This window comes from Prunus avium, chromosome 2, assembly GCF_965620075.1.
Source record: "Prunus avium chromosome 2, drPruAviu1.hap1.1, whole genome shotgun sequence".
Lineage (NCBI taxonomy): Eukaryota > Viridiplantae > Streptophyta > Magnoliopsida > Rosales > Rosaceae > Prunus > Prunus avium.
In genome coordinates, this window is record NC_142285.1 from 3,530,015 (window position 1) to 3,549,522 (window position 19,508).

Sequence of the window (19,508 nt, forward strand, 5' to 3'; positions counted from 1 at the left end):
GGATATCTCACTGATCGGTCCGCCAATTGAATGCTGACAGAAGTTGGTTTAAGATCACCTAAGTTAAGGGCTTCAAAAACAGAATAAGGCATCAGATTAATTGAAGCACCTAAATCAAGTAAAGCTTTGTCAAACAATTTATCTCCAATAATGCAAGGAATTGTAAAACTTCCTGGATCTTTTAATTTGGGAGGGAGCTTCCTTAGCAAAACAGCAGAAGCTCCTTCCGTTAGTGCAACCGTTTCATGATCTTGGAATCTCCTCTTGTTGGTGCAAAGGTCCTTCAAAAACTTTGCATAACTCGGAATTTGCTTGATTGCATCCAAGAGAGGAATATTGACTTGCACTTTTCTGAAGGTTTCCAATATTTCCTTGGCTTGTTGAATTTTTTTGGAACTCATCAGCCTGTGAGGAAAAGGAGCACGTAAGATTTCTTCATCAGTAGGTTCACGACTTACCTTCTCCTTTCTTGCCCTTCTTGCAAGTTCATGCTTTGGGATCCACTCGGATGAAGAAGCTGCTTGCTTATCTTTCTCTTTGTTGCTTTCATCCTTTTCTTTAGGTTCAGCCACTTGTTCAACCTGCATGTCATCAACATTTTGAATCAAATCTTTAGAACCATCAATTTCACCAATTACCTTACCAGTTCTCAAGGTAACTGCTTGAACATGCTCACGCCCAGTTGGATTAATCTCTGGTTGGCTAGGCATCATAACAGGTTCCCTTTGACTCAAAGCTTGAGCAATTTGCCCCACTTGATTTTCTAGATTGGCAATGGCCTTATCCGTTTTCTGCATGTGGGTGTCATTCCTCTGCATGTAGCTTTTTGTCTCAGTGATGAAACTATATGTGTTTCTAGCCATGGAAGCAACAAGTTCTTCCAAAGATTTTCCTGTAGATTGTGGTTGAGGTGGTGGTTGTGGTGGATTGTAGTAGTGCATTTGACCATGAGGTGGGCGAGTATGTTGTTGACCTTGAGGTGGGGGAGTTGGCCCTTGAGGTGGTTGAGTTGGCCCTTGTTGAACATTCGAATTGTCACTCCACCTGAAATTTGGATGATTTCTCCACCCCGGATTGTATGTTTGTGAGAAAGGATCATTCTTAGGCCACTGATTTCTCTGAAATGAGCCCACTGCATTTGCTTCCTCATGTGCCAAGGGACAATCCTCAGTGTCATGACCAATTGTGGAGCAAAATGCACAAACCTTGGATGATCCCGGTGCCAATTTCTTCACCATGTTGGTTAGGTTTGCAATCTGAGCTTCCATACTAGAAAGGGTACTTACATCATAGGATTCCCCTTTTCTGACTGGTTTTTGCCTTGAATTATATTGGCGAGCATTTGCAGCAATAAGATCAAATATTTCTCGCACTTGTGTTGGAGTCTTGGTCATTATAGTTCCTCCGGCAGCTGCATTCACATTATTTTGATCCGCTTCAAAAAGTCCTTCATAGAAGTGTTGCATTAGAAGCCAAGCTTGTACATTATGATGCGGACAAATGATTAGAAGTTTCTTGAAACGGTCCCAATAATCCTGGAAGCTTTCTCCCGGCCTTTGCAGAATTCCTGTAATCTGACTTCGGAGTTCATTTGTCCTTTGTGCTGGAAAAAAATGTTGCAAGAACTTTGTAGCAAGATCCGTCCACGTTGTGATGGAATTTGGAGGTAGATAGTGAAGCCATTCCTTTGCTGTATCCTTCAAACTAAATGAGAAAAGTCTCATTCTTATCTCATCACTACTCATGCCTTTGATCTTTATTGTGGAACACACTTCCTCAAAGTCTAGGATATGTGCATTAGGATTTTCTCCAGGATTTCCCAAGAACTTAGGCAATATGTGTATCATGCCCGATCTCAACTCAAAGTTTTCCAAAGTGGATGTGGGATATACTATGCAAGATGGTTGTCCAGTTGTTGGCGGAGAAGAGTATTCTTGCATAGTAAGTTCCACAATTCCAGCTGCGGCTGCCATTGGTGACGGTGGAGGTGACTCGACTTTTGGTGAGCTTGGTGATGATGAAAACGGTGAGAATGACAAAGGCAATGGAGTAGACACAGCTAGTTGGATGTTCCTTTCTCTCAAAGCTTGAGCTTGGATATCTTCTATTGTGCAATCTAATGAAATATCCAAATTCAAAAGGGACATAAACAGAGTGTTCCTGCAATAAGAAGAAACAAAAACAAACTCAAATAAAATGAAACGACAAACAAAGAAAAATGAAAATAAAATTAAGTACTCTAAATATACTCAAACAAAACATATAAGCAACCGTGCCAATTCCCCGGCAACGGCGCCAAAAATTGTTGCATTCCTAAAAGGACACAAATTAATGTGCAAACAACCAATTAAAAAAAAACCCGCAAGTGCACGAGTCTATTGAAGTATAGATTATACAAGTACGGGGTCGATCCCACGAAGAACTTGTCGGTTTCCTATAAGTTCTAATTCGAGTACAAAGAGAACACTTATTTAACACACCACAAATGTAAAATGGAAATTAAAAACGAGTAAAGAAATGTAAAAGAAACAAACAAAACAAAAGAAGAAAATGTGCTGTGAACAGTACCAGCGACCGGTCGTTGGATGTAAAGCGACCGGTCGTTTTTTTACAGAATCGAAATTTCAGAATTATATGACTAGCGACCGGTCGTTGGCTAAAAGCGACCGGTCGTTTTTTCACATAATCGAAATTTGAGAATTGTGTGTTGAGCGACCGGTCGGTTTTTCACAGAATCGTTTTTCTCTGTTTTTCAATTCCGACCTCTGTTCAGTTTTTGACCTATAACTTTCCAACCGTACGTCCAAAATTCACGTTCTTTATACGGTTGGATTCAGCACAGAAAATTCAAGAACACAACGCGGACTAAAAGTCCAAAACAATTACGGAAACAAATAAAATTCAGTAACAAAGACACATAACGTGTCGAACACGCAACTCACACACACATTTTGGGGGGGGGGGGGGGTGTTTGATTTGGTTCAAGTGATCTATTTCTATTGCATGTAAGTAAATGGACTTCGAATTTAAATGAGAATGGCAGAGATGAATTATCAAGATGTGAAATCAAAATGTAACACACTAGGGTTTCGGAATCCACCCTAAACAATTCTACCTATGTTCATAAATACTCAAGTGATGAACTCTAAACGTGTTGATGAAGATGTTCGCAATCAAGACCATGGTTCGTGGCTCAAGACGCATTGATTCTCTCTAATGTATGTAAAGTGCATGGTTCGTGCTACAATACTTGTGCCCTCCCCATAACCGAACCTAGGTATGGTTCGTACTTCGATTCAATTACAAGGAAAACCCATTAAGTTCAAAGAGAATATGAACATCACAAGAATCCTAATAGCATGGTGTTTACATTAGGTATTCAAGAAACCAATTCACATGGATGATTCTTACTTCATCCATTTATTGCTTAGGATAACATGAAGATACACATAACCCCAACAATCTCAAGAAGCATGCTTTCAAAGGTGATCAATCAAAGAAAAACACACATCAAGGATAGATTAATTTGGTGAATTGGAATTCATCAACAATATCCAGAAATTCATACACTCAAGCATCAAAACAATAAGGTAATCATGTTTAGGGCTTCAACCTAAGCCCTAGCTATGGAGTTTAGTTGCTCATACTTATTTCAAAAACAAACTCAAAATGAAATTAGAAAGAGTTTACAGATTTTCAGAAAATGATGAAAGCTTCAAGATCATCAATGGTGGAAGTCTTCTTCTCCACTTTTCTTGGCTGCACCTTGGCTTTCTCCTAGCTCCAAATCTCCAAAATCTGCTCTCTAGTTGTCTGGAATGATAGAATCCTCTCTCCCGTTGCAAGCTCTCCCAAATCAGATTGCCCCTTTTGACTTCTCTTCCCTCTCTCCTCCTTTCCAGCTTTTACCTTTTAATATTAAACTACCACCTTTGATAAAGCCTTAGCCCATTGTCCCCTTGCCATGATGAAGCTTTGTCCTCAATAAGATGCCAATTGCTTCAGAAAATATCTCAAAGCTAAGGTAACTTCTTGTTACCAAGAGTTATGGTAACAAGAAAATCAAGATAACACAAAGGAGGTAAAAGCTGGCCAAATTCGGATTTCAGAGCTGTGGTAACATGCAGGATCGGTTGGATGGGCAATACTTGTCCAATGGAGCTCAAATTTGGATATGTTGTAGTTAACATCCATTGGAACAAGTCTCAAGAAGATCATGACCTCATCCGAGCACCGGAGCATGCTGATCCCAGGCCAAGAAGTTGACCTGCGAAAATGAACAAAAACAGAAATTATAACAAGTAGTGCACTTTTAGCTCATTTTCAATCTAACCAAGGTAAAATCTAAGAAAATACAAAAAGGAAGTAAAAAGCTATAAAATGTCAAAAACTAACTCAAAATAAAAGGGGAATAACATGAAAAATCATGTGTAAAAATGAACTGAACACCTGTAAGCAAATATAACGTATATATTAGTTCAATATATTTACTTGTAATGATTTGTAATTATGTATGAATTTTGAATTGCAGTTCTTCATGTCCTGACGCCGATATTGCTGCTCCAGTTGCTGAGAATATGCAGCCCAATCAGAGTGCGCAGAACAGTGAAGGAACTCAGCCAAGTATGACCCAGGCATTTATGCAGGAGTTTGATTTAATGCACGGACCCAGCGTTTGAGTATTTACTGATACCTATTGGCGTTGGTTTTTATTGTATGGAAAGCTTTTGTGACACTTATGTAATCGGTTCATGTCTGATTGGTTTTTTTTTGCAAACCCTGAGTTTGAGTATGTAGTGATACGTATTTACGTTTCCTGTGAATGCTCGGCAAGTATTTATGACACTTATCTGATCGGTATCTCAATGCTTGCGATCGGTATCTCAATGCTTGCAATCGGTCTCCCAGAATTGTTGTTTCAACGGATTTATGGCGCACACAAGTGCTTTGATACTGTACTCTCACTTAGCTCAATTTTCTCTCACGAAGCTCAATGCACGGACCCCGATTTTGAGTATCTAGTGATACATATATATGTTGGTTTTGAATGCACGACAAGCGTTTTTGATACTCTTGTAATAGGTTCATGTCTAATACCAAAGCATTTTTTCCTTTGTTGTTGAATATTATCGCTAATGATACCATAGATTTATTGATTTGTGACATTATGTGAGTGGAAGCCAAGCCATTCTATTTCAATAAACTCCAAAAATGTGATGTTCATGTTGGGGTGAAATATTTTGCATGCATCATTTTTCTGCAGAAGTTTTATGAAAGTGAATGTTCAAAATTTAGGAGCCCAACCCCTTGGAAATGCACATAACACCTTTTCCAAGACATGAACAAAAAATTCAGCAGTACAAAAGCATGACCCCAGGATACCCCCACTCGTATTAGTAGAAAAGTACTGAATAGAAAAACGACTGAATACATTTAATCAAGGATTCATAAAGAGATCACTACTCATGCATTCTCATTCGCTGTTAAAGATGTGTATTCACCACTTGGTTGGTGGCTGTGTTGGATGGGGTCCACACTGCCATAGGTGAATTCTTGGGCAGCAGATACTGTTATGACGTCCCAGTCAATATTTTTGTGAGCATCAGCAGCGATGCGTCTAAATTTTTCGAAACCTTCTTTGAAAGCCGCATGCATGGCCTGACGATGCATGTTGCCTCCTTTGTGGATGGTTGTGGTTTCAAACATGAGATCCTCCTCTGTCATCTGCAAATCCTCAGCTAACCACTTTCTTCTTTGAGCTCGAAGTCTGTGCTTCTCTCTTCTGTAATGAGCCTTGTTAACTTGCCTAGTCACATAAGCTAACTTTCGCTAAGCTCTGACACACTTTTCTGTCCAATAATGGACCATTGAGGAATTGTGGGCCAATTTGTTGTTTATATCATTTATTTCCACAGCGGCATCATCGGAGTCCCCCTCGCTTACTGAGGAAGTTGGAAATGGAAGTGGTGGTGGAGGAGACTTTGGAAATTTGGGGACATGCTCGAAGGACCCATCAGAGTCCCACTCGGTCGCATGTCCACTCGAACTAGCCATGGATATTCAAAATGGAAACGAAGAGTTTTCTGCACACAAAGTTTCTGTTTTTAAGCTTGTTGATTACAATTATAAATAGCCAGATTGTAAATCTCATGTTCCCAAGATTTTGAGAGACCCAAAGCGAATGGAGACACGACACCCAACTTAAACATGAAAACATATTAGAGTAATCAACAAGCTTAATTGAAATTTGACCCTATATTAATTGAAATTTTGTGAGCTTAATTACAAGTTTACCAAACGTCACTCATTTTGTAAGATGAAAGCAACTATAATTTTCCTTTCTGAGAAGCATCCCCTCCTGTTAATGACCCCATTCAGAAACATTTATGATATATTTAGACATGGGTAGTTAACGTTATCATACACATTATACAACTAAAACCATATTCAGATCTGACATCACTAACACACGTACGACTTTATAGTGACTCCAAACCAACCATTTGTACATTGCAAAACAAAGATATTAAAATAAAGCAAAACATATTACAATTTTGGATTTAGTTTATGGTAATGGCATCCCAATTATACTCCGGCACAACCCTTTTTGCATACTTGCGGAATAGATCAAAACCTTTACGTGCTTCAGCTTCCCTCATCTGCATTGCCTCATTGGAAGCACAAAACTTTTTAAACCATTCTCTTTCGCAAGCCTAACCCTTACTTTCAGTGTTTTTACGGTGCCTAGGTAGAATTTCGCTTTTTTTTTCTTTCTCCGATGTCAAGGTTTCTTGATGGCCAGCATCAACGCCTCATACCTAGATTGCCCGATACCAGTTCCATCCTCAATGTCATAAGAAAAACGCTGGCACTTGGCAACACGTTGAACATCATCTTCAGCTTCATTCTTCCTTCGTGACAATGCTTCCGTACATTTTTGTGGTGGAGTATTTATAAGTATTATGGGAACTTTGGTAGGTGAAGAAGACATTATCAGTGTTGGGAATTTTGTAGTAATTGCTTGCTGTGGGAGGGGGTATAAATATCCTCAGTCGTCACTTTTTTCCCGCCAAAATGAACGTCCTATTACTACTGATGGATATGGATCTCTTTCAGATTTGTCGAATATTATAAACTACTTCATCCACTCAATCTCCTTCAACATCTTAATCAGATATATGGTACATTTATTTAAGGTGTATATATCCCAATCTATGCCTAATCTACGTATGTATGGTAGCCTTTGAATGAGGTGGATACACATGAAAAAAGGCGCCATATCCGTATGTTATATTTACGGATTGTTCTGACGATGAAACTTTTGTTTAATTACACCATTGCACCGTTATCCTCCATCACTGCATTCTTGTAACTTGCTGCTATATGAAGGACAAATCATAACAACTTTACAGTATAGATGGTGTATGCAGATTATTTCATGAACTCGTCAACATTGCAAAGGTTTGCCAAACGTTGTCAATGGGGGAGTTCCTATTCCAAAACCAAGAACACATGCATGCAGGGTAAGGATTTTGTAGTGCAACAACAACTACAAAACATAAATATTAGTCTGATATTTATGTACGACTGGACCATGCTCAATTTTATATATATTTCAAACTCACTAATTCGGACTACGCTCAATTTTATATATATTTAAAACTCACTCATTCAGACAAATCCAAATAACATTTTCTCGATTTTGCTGCTATTTAATTTTTTTGTTCCCCTCTATGTTAAATGCTCAATATTATATGTAGTTTCCAACAAAAACTAATTTATATTGTATATCCACTTCGGCTGGGTGTTAAGTGGAGGGCCAACCCCGATGTTGTTTCAACTCCTAAGGGATTAAATCACTGTTTCTGATAACTTTACGATGCCTTGGGGGAAGTATTTTAAAAAGAGAGTTTCTAATTATTATTTACCAATTAGACTGGGAATACGATGTATGTATTGTTGTGACAAGTACGTATATATTGTTGTGTTATTGTATTTTTCCTATGCAATGAATTATTTCATTTTACTTAGAACTTATTCAAAAATCGATCATAATTAAAAAAAATGCCCAAATTCTATTTGTCGGGATTGGTACGACATTTCCTTCGATCACATACTTCAAATCTCGTCATTGTCATCAAATTTTGATCCCGTCCTTATGTGATCAAACAAACAATAGCTTAGGGTTTACACAATTGTGGTTATGTTATCATTTGCTTTGCATAATTCACATTTATGGTTGTCCCCCAAATTGTACTTCAAAATTTATTTAGGTTTTAGAGGTTTGGGGTTAAGAGTTAGGGTTTAGGTTTTAGGTTGTAGGGGTTAGGGTTTAGAGGTTTGGAGTTAAGAGTTAGGGTATAGGTTTGGTATTAAAGGGGTTAGGTTTTAGAGGTTTGGGGTTAAGAGTTAGGGTATATATCCGAGGTTGTAGGGGTTAGGGTTTAGAGGTTTGGGGTTAAGAGTTAGGGTTTAGGGTTTAGGTTGTAGGGGTTTAGGGTTTAGGGTTTAGGGTTTAGGGGTTTGGGGTTAAGAGTTAGGGTTTAGGGTTTAGGATCATTAAACTATTTCTTTTTCATTGGATCATTATAAGGAGTTTGTAGTTTAGATGTATGGCAAGATTTAAGACTAAAAGGAAATAGGGTCTTGATCTGAATACCGTCTATTTAGAAAATTGAAATAAAAGTATACTGACTATATTGTTAGCTATTATAACATGAAATTAACCAAAACCAAAGCTGACCACTTATGAAAAAGAGCATAAGAGAGACAACAATCGAGAGAAGGGAGAGACAGAGAGACAACAATCATTTGCGTATCCACATGTCTACCAAGTAATGGGATTCTGAATAGCATTCCTTTGGTCAGGAATTAGGGTACTAAAGAATAACTTGAGATGAGTGCTATCAACAAACAATAACTTGGGCTTGGTACCAAGGTAATGTATTTGCCTCTTGCGATTATGTTTGTGAAGATATATTTTCCTTTTTTTTTTGTACAAATGAACTTTCATAAATAAAGACCAAAGAGAGGTCAAAGAACCACAAACAGGACAAAACCAGTCAAACAACATGAAACAGGAAAAATACCAAAGCAACAATATGTTGATCAAACCTGTCATCTTGAGTATCACGCTTAAAGGATAAAGAAACCGAAACCAACTCCAATCCCACCACTGAGATACGTACGGATTCTCTTTCATGTTTACCAGTCAATGAACACGTGCACCATCACCCAATGACAAGTTTCCTTTTCAAGGGCACACGTTGTCCTATGTTGTATTCTGATTTTGTTTATGTTTAAAATTAAAATTTATTTTATTTTATTTGCTCAGTGTTCTATGAATATAGTCAAGACATCCACGCATTTCATTTTATGCAATGTCGACTTCCTCAGCCAACACTCAACGAAAGAGGTGTCCACACTGCAGTGCTGAGATGGTCATGTTCATTTCCAAATCCGAAAGGAATCTGGACAAGCCATATTGGAAGTGCTTCACCTCATATGTAAGTGTTTAGTTTCCACAAATATTTTCTTCCCAATCTAAAAATTGTAATGTATTATATTCGGTTATTTTGTAGGGAGCTACTAGGTGTAGTGGATATGATTGGGTGACTACAGCCAACATGCCAAGTGAATCTCACCTTCAGCAGCCTACCGCTATGCCTAATGCCTAGGAACTGAAAACATCTGCTGACATAATCCAAATACTGAAAGCCATTCAAGATATGTTTGTAGTGCTGTTAGTTGTATCCATTGTGAATTTAGCTGTGAATTACATGAAAATGTAATCACTGTTTTGACTTCCTTGTAATATGAATATCTTTTAAAGTTTCCATTTTGTAATAGGAATTTTTGGTTTCAATATTCTGTTTGTAAACTGATCAACCAGTAAGGGGTAAAACCCAAGCGACTGGGAAGTGCTGTCATGGTTATTGTATGAGAATATGATTTTTTTTTCTTTCCCAAATTTCCTCTTTTTGCATACGTAAAAGCATTTTGTTTGTAAAGTGCTCAATGGGAAATGGGTAAAGAAACCGAACGCATTACTCCACCAACTTTTTTGATACAGTCATGCTTATTCAATACATGGTCATAATACAGTCATTTGAATTCCATTAAGTACCAACGCAGGGAGAACTTACTTATCTCCTCCCCAATATTTGGAATCTCCTGTCTTTGCCAAGAAGTCTCCCTTCCCACAGATCTTAGCCGCTTCATGGAAGGCTCAGCAATTATACTCTTTGCTCGACCCGCTTTTTCTGGACCTTACTCACACCTATAGCATGAACAACATCATTATCATCATCGGCATCACCCTCTTCCATTTGCACTTTCCATTTTCGACAGGGTTTTTTAAGAAAGTTAAAAAGGGTCACACAAACCAATGCAGGATCATTCCATTTGCACTTTCTCGATTTCTTAGTTTAAAATATTTTCTCTTTCTTCTCTCAATTGGCTCTCTCTTTCTCTTTTTTAATTCTTTTTTCTCCATCAGTTTCTCTCTCTCTCTCTCTCGTTCCTTATCTTCTTTCCATCTCTATAAATTTTCCATCGCCCTCCGTCTCTTATCTCCTCCTTATTTCTTCTTATTCATAAAAAAATGCCCATTGACATACCAAAAATACACAAACCGATCCATAACACACAAAAGGCACAGATTTCAAACACCAAAGGTGACCACTTTATGAACATGAGCATAACAAAGAGGAGTCACGAAAAATAAAAAGCAAATTTGAACCCAAAACCAGTAATGAATGAATAAGAAAACTAAAAACTAAAAACTAGAGCTACCCAGATGATAAAACAAGGGAAAAAACAGAGGAGGACGAGGCTAAGGATGTGAGAAGGAGAAGAAAAAGAGAGAGAGAGAGAAAAGAATAAAAAAATAAAGAGAGTGGCGACCGAGAGAAGGTACTAAATAGCATTCCTCTGTTGAGGAATTTAGGTACTAAATAATTTCTTGGGATGGGTATGTTTTTATGCTATCAACAAATAATAACTTTGGGATGGGTATTAAATGATATTATGCATGTGCCGTCTTCAAAAACCAAGTTAATGCTAATACTATATGTGGTTAAACCAAAGCAACAAGAGGACAAAAAACCACCAAGAGGACAAAACTAGTCAAAAAGCAAGGACAAAAAAATAAACCAAAGCAACAAGAAGATATGGTGAAATCAACCCTATCGTCTTGAGTCTCACGATTAAAGGACAAAGAAACCGAAACCGACCCCAAACCCACCACTGGGATACATGGGGAATCGCTTTCAATATTCTGTTTGTAAACTGATCAACTAGTAAGGGGCAAAACCCAAACAACTACTACATTTTGTTTTCACATATGTACATTGGGAAGTGCTTTCACGGTTATTGTATGACAATATGGCATAACATTATCCACCCTTCTCATATTGTATCACGGTTATTGTATGACAATATTTTCTTCGGCTTCTGAAGTTAAAAAAAAACCTTTCTAATTAAACAACATGCACCTCTATGTTCAGAGTGAATTGCTAATATATTCACATCACCGTAATCAAAACAAAATAGTGTTGCATGTGTGTTCACACGGTTGGTAATACCTCTCAAGTTCAAAACTAAGGCAGTTAAACATTCAGCCATAATCATACAACTATATATTGTAGCATCCCTGCAACAAGTCTACGTCATGTACCTTCTCTCCACCCTTCTCATCTTCATCCTCTCTCTCCTCTTCGTCATCCAGCTTTTCATCTTTCATTTCACTGTCTTCAACCTGTGCCTCACATACACTCTCTTCCCTTTGTACTCGTTTCACCTTTACAACAGATGGCACAACCACAGTTCCACCTCCATGACCTATCATTTTTCTCAATGCAGTCAATTCTAACCTCATAACTTCCATCCCATGATTGGTTGCGTTCTTGAAATCTACAAAATTTGCCCATTGCTCACTCTTTTCACGATGCAAAATTTCAATCTCATCCCCCAATCGCTGCACAAGAGAGCTTACTTCAGTAAGGTCCGTACATACTCCAGGACCCATACTAGGTGCATCCTCTTCATGAAAATTAGTTCCCCAAGTCCAGTACTTTTGCCTCAGCTCGAGTGCACTTGGTCGTAGGAGGCGTAACGAAGCATGCTGTCACAAAAACACAGTTCACATGTCATATACAATACACTTAACAACTTGAGTCATGAAATAAACATATTATTTACTGAATACCTGTTTGCTTTGAAAAATATACGCATTCAACTTTCTAAACTCAGGGGTTTTATCAGTAGATTCCCACCGGCAAATATGAGGAACTAATTCAGTTTTGTCCTTCCTCTTACAATATCTCAGAGGCGCCATTTCCAATTCAGGAATCAATTCATACGCCCAAACCTGCTCCAAGTTAATTTCAAAGTCAATAATTATTTATGAACATGACTTTACAAAACAGAAATTATGAACTCAACTTTACAAAGCAGAAATTATGAATTAAACATTACCTGGAAAGCAAAGCTCAATCCCTTTATAGTCCACGCCGGTCTGTTAATTCTTTTACGCTTTTTATCCTCCAACTTCTTCTTCCTTTTCACCTCTTCTTTTCCTTTTCTCTGTCGTTTCTCTTTCTCATCATCGTTCTCATCACTCTCTCTTTTTCCAGGACTAAACAACAAAGAATCCTGGAGCTGCTCAAATGATATCGAACCCCACGGAAAGTTGTTTAATTCCTCCATATTATGTACCAAGTGTAAATACTCCTCGTTTATCCTAACATTGGGGGCTTTCCCCAATATCACAAACTCTATAAAGCATAGCATTCCCAATTTGAACACGTCCTCACTTCCAAATTTGGCGCTTAAGAATGCTTTTTCTATGTCTTGTAATGTAATGTGATTCTTATTGCTAATATGAGCATCAAGTAGCCGATTTACACCTTCATCCTCAGCCGTTATGTGAGGCTCTACTCCAAATTTCAGACCACTAACTAGACAAAATACTTTTGCACTGAACTGCACCACATTGGACCCTATTGCATAACTAAGCCCGTGTATGTCCTTCACACCAAGTCCAGCCACGCGCCGAAGGGCCAGACCATGCACCATTTGACCACTAAATGAAATATTATCCAGCTCCATCAAGTGCCCAAAGCAGGTCTCTCTAAATCTTCTCATTTGTTCATCATTAAACTTCAATGCAAAATTAGAGAGTACTGTACTCGGCACACATAGATTATTCACCCTCGCCGAATACACCTCTAATTCAGGAAAACAAAGCTCAAACCCAGATTCCATTTTTGACCTGCAACATACACCATTTACCCAACTTAATATATACTCATATTTATACTACTCACATTACAATAAACACATTATAATACAAAAAGGATACCTAAATCCATACGAATGACATATAATCAACACATTCAGATACAGACTATGATACCAGTATCCATACACTATAATGAACACATTAAGAAACTCATATGATACTGATATCCAAACTACTCACAGTATTATCGTGTTGGTTCTGATACACATCCACACTATTATCGATGATAAAGGAAGACTGGATTGTTTATGTGGCCAGTTCAGACTTAAGAGTATTCTTTCCATTAAACATAAATGACATTATCCTAGCCATTGTAATAGTTTCCTACTGCATCTTTCTAAAAAATATACTCATATGATACCCAAATCCATATTATTCACACTGTTATCAAGACATTCAGATACACAATCGAATACCTCTTTCTTAAAAAAAAGATACATAATAAGATACCCAAATCCATATTACCCACTTATTTGCAAGATACAAAACAGACACTCATACCCATACCCATACTACACACGTTATTATTAACATATTCAGATACAGAATCTAACTCCGATAGAAATTCAATATGTCTTGTCAGATCACCCATATTCAAGACTAAAAGATAATCACTTAGCATTTACCCCTATGAAATAATCACCTAAATCATTCAAAATCAAATTTTTCGTCTTTGTTTTCTATACAACCAAAAACAATTAAATACTAAAGATATCATCATCAGCAACATCAGAATCATCCTTACTTTCATCCTAATCAAATTGGGGCAGCAACGTGAATGGCTATCTTTCAAGTTTCTCGATACAAAGTATCTTCTACAGCAAAGAGTGAGGAAGACAAAGAGGAAGAGAGAGAAACAGTACCTCTGGATCTTGCCTTTCACGTTGTCGATGGTCTCAACCTCAAGAGTGATGGACTTTCCAGTTAGGGTTTTCACCCAAATAAAAAAGCGTCTTTCTGGTTTCTGTCTGAGAGAGAGAGAGAGAGAGAGAGAGAGTGTGTGTGTGTGTTTTGGTGTATCTAAAACGCGTGATGTGGATGACCAACGTGCTGTTTTTGCTTTCTATTCTACTACCCTTGCCTCAAAATCCATATGGAAAACGGAATGAGATTTTGGGTTGTAAGATTTTGCACAAATGAAAACAATTTTTTCTTTAATCTGGATTTTGGGTGGCGTTATGAGCTCCTGGGTGTTTGGGTTTTCAGATTTTGGGGTTTGTAGTCATAATTCACAAAACAATTAAATGCAGAAATGAAGGAAGAAGAAAAGGCGCGAATGCCAAAGGAGGGAAATTGTAGCGTACACACTTACATAGTAAGCTTGTTTTTTCTCTACAGCCGTTGAGATTAGATTGGATGGCTGAAATTGATCCTCACATAGTGTTCTCATTTCGGAGTCCTCGTTAGAGCCCAGCCATATTATCAAATTGTTGGGTTCATTTAGAAACTCCTAGGTTAAGCTGAAGGCTAGGCCCAATGGACACCATCAACCTAAAACTTGGGCCTGAATAGTGGATCGAGTTGAGCACGAGTTCCGCCATTTACGCTGTCTAAACCTCAGTCAGTCTGCCGCCCGCCAACTTCAACAGTATTTGACTCTCACTCTCTCTCTCTGGTAAAAGTAAAGCTTTGTTTTTTATCTCACAAAATCTTAGATCCTGTAGTAGTTTCGAAAGCTTCATTCTCTCTCTTTATCTCTCTATGCAGTGTTGGAATTGCGCAAATGGGCAATTGGAGACATCGTCCCCCTCGTAGAATCTACCGTCAGGAAAAGCTTCCAAGCGTATCCCCTCTACCATATCACCCCGAACCTCCTCCCCCTTCAGGTAATTTTCAGTATTTCTTTGTTTTTTGAACTTGTTTACTATCAATTTGAATTGGGTTCTTCTTGAATTGTTGGTTTGTAGGTTTTTCTTGATGTGTTTTATCTGAATTCTTTATATGGCACATGTTCTAATTGTTCCAATTTTCCCCCTTTTATCAAATCCTTTTTACGTTTTTAGTAAATGGTTCCTAAGAAAATACCAAAGCTTATAAAAACTTAGATATTTTAGATTGTTTATTTGTTCAGCAGAGAAACTTACTGAGAATTCAAGGCGGGTATTATAACAGTCTGGGAAGCAATGCTAGAAAGCACCTATTTATAAGACACTCGTTAGGATTGAAGACTGATAATTGGATATAGATACCTTATTATGGTCTACTTTGATTGGCTTATCGTGAAATAGAACTACATTTGTTTGTGCCCATCATTTATTATTTCTTCTTGTGCTTTGGTGCATTCAAAATGCACAGAGTTTGCATGCTTTAATTGGTCAGGTTACTTCCTTCGTGTATGTTAAACCCATTAGCCTATTTGTTCACCCATTTCACTCTCTTGAGTGCGCTACTTTGTCTTCGGAATGCCTTTCCTATTGACAGCAGATTTACATGTGAGAAAATAGTGCCCGAAGCCATGTATAATACCCTTTTCATATTGTAGATTACTAAATTTAAATTGGTCTCCTAAAGTTAAACTCTGCAGAAGAGGATTAATTTTTTTTTTTTCTGTGTAGTTTTGTGTGTTATGTACATTTTACAGAGCCAGCTAATTCGTTTTCTTTGTTACCTATGGAAATTTTTTTCGTTATTTCAATTTACGGTAGGCTTTCAGTTCCATTTATAATTCGTTTTGAACAAAATAAGAAACCTTAACATAACTAATTTTGTCTCAAGCATTGTGAGGTTTCTGTAATAATTGCTTAGACTCTGGAAATTGTTCAAATAGAAGTCTCTTATCATCTGCATCATATCATTAGTCCAAGGTTGTTAAAGATATGAGTTCTGTACTTTCCTATTTCCTTTTCGTATTATTCTGGTTGGTCATGTGGCTTATCTCTTATTATTATTATTATTAGTTTTTTATGTTCACATGACGTGTGGGGCATTAATTCCGTGTCTTGATAATCTCATAATTGTTGAAAGAGTCATTCTAGTGGAAACTTACTTACTTTTTTGTCTTTTTTTCATTTGTAGGGTTTTGTAAGGATGGTATACCTTATTGGGAAAAGCAATTCTGCACTTTGGTTGGGTCCATACCATGGTGGAAGGTAGTAGATGCCAAGAGGTATATGTATGGAAATAGTAATGTACTCAATTGGAACGACTCAGCTGGTGAGGAGGCATTTCAAAATGCAAAACAGCGCTTTTGGGCAGACATCAATGGCCTCTCCTGTGACATCTCTCTGCCTGATCCAAGTATTTATATTGATGAAATAGATTGGTACCCTATTATTGATCCCAAACTCATAAAGGAAGTGGATTGTGAGTACTTTGCTCCTGATGAGGAAGAAGGCAAGTTCGGGCGAAGAAACAAGAATACAAAAGATTCAGCTTTTATTCCTCCAGATGGACATAACAGGGTCCCAAATAACAGCAGAAATCCTTGGGAATGTGACAACATTCAGGGTAGTGGAGATTTGAAAAACACAGTTCAGGGCAGGAACCAGTGGAATGCTAATGGTGACAACCCTTGGGAAAGTGGAAGTACTCAGGGCAATGGAAGTATGGAGAAGAAGGCATGGGAAGATAGCAGGGATAAGTCATGGGGATGGAACCAGATGGGAGATAATATCACTCTGTCAAAGGGTTGGGATAATGATGTTAATCCTTGGGAAGGTGGCTGTCAGGGTGTTGCGTCTGTGGAAGGTAATAGATGGGGTGATCCAATATGTAAGTCTTGGGGCTACTACCAGCAGGAGTCAAAGAATGTGGATCATAGTGAGAATCATTGGGGGGGCGGTCCTAGTCAAAACAATAAATCTCTAAAAGATAGAGGGTGGAGAGATCGTGGAGGAGATGAGTGGGGTTGGAAACAGTGGGGGAGCCAGAATAACCAGAAAAATAATTTGGATTTTAGGATAGTAAACAGTGGTTCGGGAGCTAGGAACGAGGGTGGCCATAAGAGGGAACGTCCTCACGAGTATATATCAGGCTATAAAAGCTCAAGATTTCAAGGGAGTGATTATCAAACAGGTAATTGCTGGAGTAGGGGAAATAATAGAAAGAGGGTCAGTTTTGCCCGAGTGTGATAGAGAATGGAGCATCAGTATTTGTGATGGCCTCGAAACCGTCTATTGTTGGAGTCAATAGAAGCAGAGTTGCAGGCATGATCTACATATCATATCATTTCTGTTATCTATCTCCTATAGGCAGTGTGTAATTTTGTTCTTCCAGAGTGCAATTTGATTGATATAGTTTGGGGCCTTTAATTTTAATGGACACACTCAACGTTTGCGGCATGTATCATTGTAGAATTACTTGAACTGAATGTAATGTTACCCCTGCTTTCCAGAAAGAAGTGAGACTTGTAGTGTTGACTGGATAAGCTCGCAATATTAAATTGAATGCCGAAGTTAATAAAAAAAATTGTGTCATATTGGTGTGTCCAGTTTTCTGTTTATAACTTCACATAAGTGGTGTATGTTTGTGCTTGTGCCATTGTGTGTTTCTTTCCCATATTTTATCGTTCAAGTGAAAGTGAGAGTGAGATTTTGAGGAAGACAAGGGTGGAATGAAATCTTGAGATTGATCGATTGTTTGAGATCGAGAGAGGAAGGGTTGCTTGGAAGAAGGGAAATGCTGAGGTTGATTGAGGCAAAGACACTGAAAAGAAGAGAAAATTTGAAAGAGCGGCTGGTCTGAGAGAGATGGAATGAAAAGAGGCAACAAACGGAAGAGGAAAAGATGCCTACTCAATCCATAGCTTCATTAGCTCATTTTTTCCTCTTCTTCTACACTGGTTTTCTTGCAAAGTATTCACACAAATAAATAAATATTTTAGAGTTGCTGTGACAACAATTGTTTCCCATATGTTGAGATCCAATTATTGCCAATATTTTGGAGCAGGTCGAATTGTTGTCTGACAAATATGTTGATGAATAGAATATTATCAACTTATAACTAATCCATTCTAATCCCCACAAAATTAAAAAAGAAATATCCGTCAACATAGTGGGTTTGGAAATGATAAGTTTCCTTCACGATTATTTCATCTTCTACCTTTTTTTTTTTAGATAAATCGATCAATTGCATTAAAGATTAGAAGTGGGTACAATCTTGAGTGAGGAGATCCTGAACAAGCTCAGGAGCCTCTCCAAACCAAAAACAATCTTGAAGCAAATGAAAAGCAAACAAGGCAAGCCTGTTAGCAACTCGATTACAAAGCTTAGGCACATGGGCCACAGAAGCTGACTGGAACTGTGAGAGGAGCACACAGCAATCATCAATCAAAACCCCCCTACCAGAACCAAAGGGGATACCTTGCGAAACAGCCGCAACAATCTTGAACGAACCGCACTCGAAACGAACCAGTTGGAGATTACACTCCGCAGCCAAACGCATGCCCGCCAGCAAAGCTGCAGCGTGTAAATGATCAAGAGACCCAATATTCCAAAGTTTTTTAGAACAGGCCGCAAGAACGCTCCCGGACTCGTTACGGATCACCACTCCAATACCCCCACAACGGTCAGCAGCCTGCTACACACCCGCCAACGTTGACTTTGACAAATTCATTCCTAGGGGCAACCTGTTGTGCGGAAGCGTCAACCAAGTGCGAGTGAAAATAAACACAACTAGCAGGAGATAAAATAATGAACACAAAACAACACCAACAAGAACACAAAGATTTATACTGATTCGGCAATGCCTACATCCAGTTTGGAGACGACGGAGTATTCCACTATAATCAATGAGAACATACAACAGTGTTTATCACTCAATTTCCCAAAGACCCAAATAACCCAAGCTCACACATTTACAATAGGAAGAGAAACTGAAAATACAAAGCAAAGACAACTTGAGAGAATTTTCTTCTCTCTGGCCAAACGGCTTCTTGCTGTTTCTCTTCCTCTACTCCTCTACTTCAGTTGCTGCCATGCTTCTCAATTTATTGAGAAGCCAACGGGTGAAGGCCAGCTAGTCAAATTATGAGACCAACTATGAAGTCAGAAAGCCAACCAAGTTTGCATGGCTTTTGTCTCCCACGTGCTCCCATCTTCTGCCAAAGCTTCAATATTCCTCTGCAAAGGCTCTGCAAGGTTGTTATTCTCCTGCAAAGCTGCTGCCACCACTTGACAGCAACCTCCCACAATATTTGGTCGGCTGACACAAGTCTTCCTTTGGCCATGTGATGGCTAGTGTGGCAGCCATCATGAAGAAACTATCA

General features: G+C 38.3%; 2 protein-coding genes and 1 non-coding gene across 3 annotated transcripts; 2 read left to right on the forward strand and 1 right to left on the reverse strand.

Annotated features, from left to right (window-relative positions):
• Positions 1 to 1,482: 1,482 nt before the first annotated feature.
• LOC148296269 (small nucleolar RNA R71) lies at positions 1,483 to 1,589 on the forward strand. The gene has a single exon (XR_015834234.1). It is a non-coding gene; the product is annotated as a small nucleolar RNA R71 (small nucleolar RNA).
• A 9,907-nt stretch (positions 1,590 to 11,496) lies between these two features.
• Positions 11,497 to 14,680, reverse strand: LOC110757544 (uncharacterized). Its single transcript, XM_088248203.1, has 4 exons — positions 14,167 to 14,680; positions 12,478 to 13,273; positions 12,209 to 12,370; positions 11,497 to 12,124 (listed from the first exon to the last, which is right to left on the reverse strand). The coding sequence occupies exons 2-4, from the start codon at positions 13,264 to 13,266 to the stop codon at positions 11,636 to 11,638; spliced, it is 1,440 nt and encodes a 479-aa protein (XP_088104329.1). The 5' UTR covers positions 13,267 to 13,273; positions 14,167 to 14,680; the 3' UTR covers positions 11,497 to 11,635.
• Positions 14,681 to 14,926: 246 nt separating this feature from the next.
• Positions 14,927 to 17,718, forward strand: LOC110756147 (uncharacterized). The gene is made up of 2 exons (XM_021957540.2): positions 14,927 to 15,129; positions 16,319 to 17,718. Exons 1-2 carry the CDS (start codon positions 15,027 to 15,029, stop codon positions 17,371 to 17,373), a joined length of 1,158 nt encoding a protein of 385 aa, XP_021813232.2. The 5' UTR covers positions 14,927 to 15,026; the 3' UTR covers positions 17,374 to 17,718.
• Positions 17,719 to 19,508: the final 1,790 nt, after the last annotated feature.